General features: G+C 34.3%; 1 protein-coding gene across 1 annotated transcript; it reads left to right on the forward strand.

Annotated features, from left to right (window-relative positions):
• Positions 1-1,257: 1,257 nt before the first annotated feature.
• TAS2R42 (taste 2 receptor member 42) lies at positions 1,258-2,190 on the forward strand. The gene has a single exon (XM_028533204.1). The coding sequence runs from the start codon at positions 1,258-1,260 to the stop codon at positions 2,188-2,190; it is 933 nt and encodes a 310-aa protein (XP_028389005.1).
• Positions 2,191-3,582: the final 1,392 nt, after the last annotated feature.

Below are 3,582 nucleotides of genomic sequence, written 5' to 3' on the forward strand. Positions count from 1 at the left end.
GTGTGACAGATACACTGAAAAGGACCAAGTTTTTTGATGATTTCATTCATCTTTTTTTGGATGTGGTTTGGCAACACTTGAACAGTTAACAGTAACAATATTTTTTTGCTGACGCACCAAGATAAAAAATCTGTAACTCTGAGTTCATGTCTGAGGCATTAATGGCTTTTGTCAAAATCATTGTTCCTAGAATGTAGAAGAGATACTTTTGTTTACTATTTTCTTATTTTATCTGAAATGATTTTCTACCTATTTTGCTGTCTGTTAAGGTCAAAGCAATAGCATTATGCTGGCCAAAACAAACAGAACAAATACAAGCATAAAGAGCAAAACCAGGGAAAATGTTTAATTGTGAATATGTTATTCTGTGATACCTGAGGGACATTTAATTGAAATTATAGTAAATTATCAGGTAGAAGACTTTAATTTCAGAAAAGTAGTTTGGTCTTTGGTGTTTTTTAAAAAAATATTATTTGATCAGTCCGAAATATGACTTGCCAGTTTCCTCATGAAATTCTAAGTACCTTCAAAACCCAAGGGGAAAATCACCTCCGTTTCTTTCCCAGAGAGTAATGTTTGTAGTTACTTTTTCTCTGGTCACATTTTATCTCATTATTTCTTTCTACATTTCCACTATTTTATAGATTTCCTAATGCTTGTTTTTTTTTTTGTAGTAACCTATATTGCATTTAGAAAAAGTTCTAGTGTATAGCAGGCACTGACAGAATATATTTAAGGAATAATACCTAAAGCATTTAGGTCATCTCTAGAACTTTCTTTGAAAAACAACTAAAATATCTGAATCCAAGTAGTACAATATTCCAGGTGGAGAGGAAAGTGTAAATCAATGCAAAGGAATCTGACCAATATTTGCATGCCGACATATTTGACTTGCACCTTTCAATCATTACCATGAGTGGAAAATTTCCAGCCATGGCAACGATAAGTGGAATCACAAACTGGTTTAGAAATTAGTAGCACTTTCAAAGAAATAAAAACATTTCCACAAAAGTATGTGAGACTATATTTTAGCAAATCTCTCTAGATTAAGATTGGAATTACAATAAAAGAAGAAAGATTTTCTTAAGTATATATGAGACTGCATGGAACAGCAGGAGGTTCTACTTAAGACCAGAATTGCAAACAGAAGCAACGAAGATAAGTATCAGAAATGGATGCTAGTCTTGAACAGTTATTTGATTACTAATTTATCACTGAGATGTAGTATTGGAAATTTGGATTTTCTTTCCTGTGGAAATGCTCACCAGATTGGATGCAATTGCTCTGATACTGTCAATAGCAGAATTCATAATTGGAATGTTGGCAAATGCGTTCATCGGACTGGTAAACTGCTGTGAATGGGTGAGGAACCAAAACATCTCTTTAGCTGACTTCATCTTCACCTGCTTGGCTACCTCCAGAATCATGCAGCTGTTGGTGGTGTTGTCTTACTCGCTTATAATGGAACTATCTCCACCACAACGTCACACTTATAAACTAGCAAAATCTATTACTTTGCTTTGGAGAATTACTAATCACTTGAATAACTCTTTTGCTACCTGCCTAAGCATTTTCTATCTCCTTAAGATAGCTCACTTCTCCCACTCCCTTTTCCTCTGGCTTAAGTGGAGGATGAACAAAGTGGTTCTTGCGGCTTTTGTATTTTCGTTGCTCTTTCTGATTTTTGACATTGTATTGCTAGAATCTTTTAATGATCTCTTTTCGAATGTAAGTAATTTTACTTTATACATAGAGCAAAGTAAAACTCTCCTTGTTGAAACCTTGATTCTTCTGAGCTTGACCTGTCTGTTTCCCCTGGCTCTGTCCCTGGCCTCCGTGCTGCTTTTATTCCTGTCCCTGGTAAGACACATTAGAAATCTGCAGCTCAACTGCATGAGCCCCCGGGACTCAAGCACAGAGGCCCATAAAAGGGCCATAAAAATGGTGCTGTCTTTCCTCTTCCTCTTCGTTGTTCATATTTTTGTCACACAAGTGGCAAACTGGATACTTGTTATGTTTGGAAACCACACGTCTGCAAAATTTACCCTGTTGGCAGTATATGTCTTTCCCTCAGGCCACTCATTTCTCTTGATTCTGGGAAACAGAAAGCTCAGACAGACAGCCTTGGAGGTACTGTGGCATCTTGAAAGCTTCTTGAAAAGAAAACATCTGTTACAGCTTTTCCGGTAGGGTTGTCAGAGTCTTTTCAAAGATAATAACTTAATGAGGAGACTTTGAGGATCAATTTTCACTTGACAGTGTTTTCTTACCTACTGGGTACCTTTAAGAATTGTTAAGTGTAATCGAATTTTCCCTTAGAATAGGTGGTTTTTAGCCCTGGCTGGCATAGCTCAGTGGATTGAGCGTGGGCTGGGAACCAAAGTGTCCCAGGTTCGATTCCCAGCCAGGGTACATTCCTGGGTTGCAGGCCATAACCCCCAGCAACCGCACATTGATGTTTCTCTCTCTCTCTCTCTCTCTCTCTCCCCCCCACCTTCCCTCTCTAAAAATAAATAAATAAATAAATCTTAAAAAAAAAAAAGAATAGGTGGTTTTTGATGATAACTCACAAATGGCCAGCCAATGTAATTTTGAAAGTAATAATTTTTGTTTAAAACATAGTTGCTAGTATTTTAGAATCTCAAATATTTTTTAAAGTGAATCTAATTATTTAATTTTATATGTACAAGATCTATGTAAATGCAACTCATGTGAGGAATGAGGCATACAGTTCTTTAGACATCAAGATGAATTACAAATTTGACTAGGTAGAAGACCTATAAAATGTTGATAAAAAGTTAATTGGGCAACTAGTGTCACAGGTGGGAAAAACATGACCTCATATCTTAAAGGTCTTTTTATTGAATGAAAAAGCATTGCATTCATGTATCACAGGTCTTATCGAAAACACAGGAATGAGATGTTTAAGAATAAAAATAACATTTGTAGTGCAAAAAAATCTTTAAGTAGAAACTGTAAACACATGCCTATAATGTTAATCTTAATTTGAAATACCCAATCATAAATATTGTTGATGTATCTAGGCATTTATCAATTTTGCTAAATTCCAGAATATGTAATATACATGTTTAGAGTGACAAAAATGAATATTTCTACCATGTTATATAATAGACTTAAAAATATATAGAATTATTCTGTAATTCAAAATCACATCCATTTTGTTACTATAAAGAGATAATAATTATATTTTCAGGATAATTATGTTTGTGTCTGTGTACGTATATTTTATTGTAATCTGATCACTAGAGTTTTTGAGAACCAATTAGAAACAGGTCAATAGGGAAGGCATTGAAAGCAATATTTATAACAGAACACTATACTGTAAATTTTGGAGATGCCTAAGTACATACAGTGCTGATTTACTAATAATGTACATTCATATAAGGTAGCTACACATTGTAAAAAAGGTTAAGGGTGGGAAAGGGTGCTATCAAAATTCAAATTTGATGGTATGCATTATAATATTGTATAGGTGCTATACATGTATAGATAATGCAAGTCCTTAAAAATCAAGAATTCTTTTTTATGGTTTACCTTTGATGCATTTTTAAAATTGTGTTA

Source organism: Phyllostomus discolor, chromosome 2, assembly GCF_004126475.2.
Source record: "Phyllostomus discolor isolate MPI-MPIP mPhyDis1 chromosome 2, mPhyDis1.pri.v3, whole genome shotgun sequence".
NCBI lineage: Eukaryota > Metazoa > Chordata > Mammalia > Chiroptera > Phyllostomidae > Phyllostomus > Phyllostomus discolor.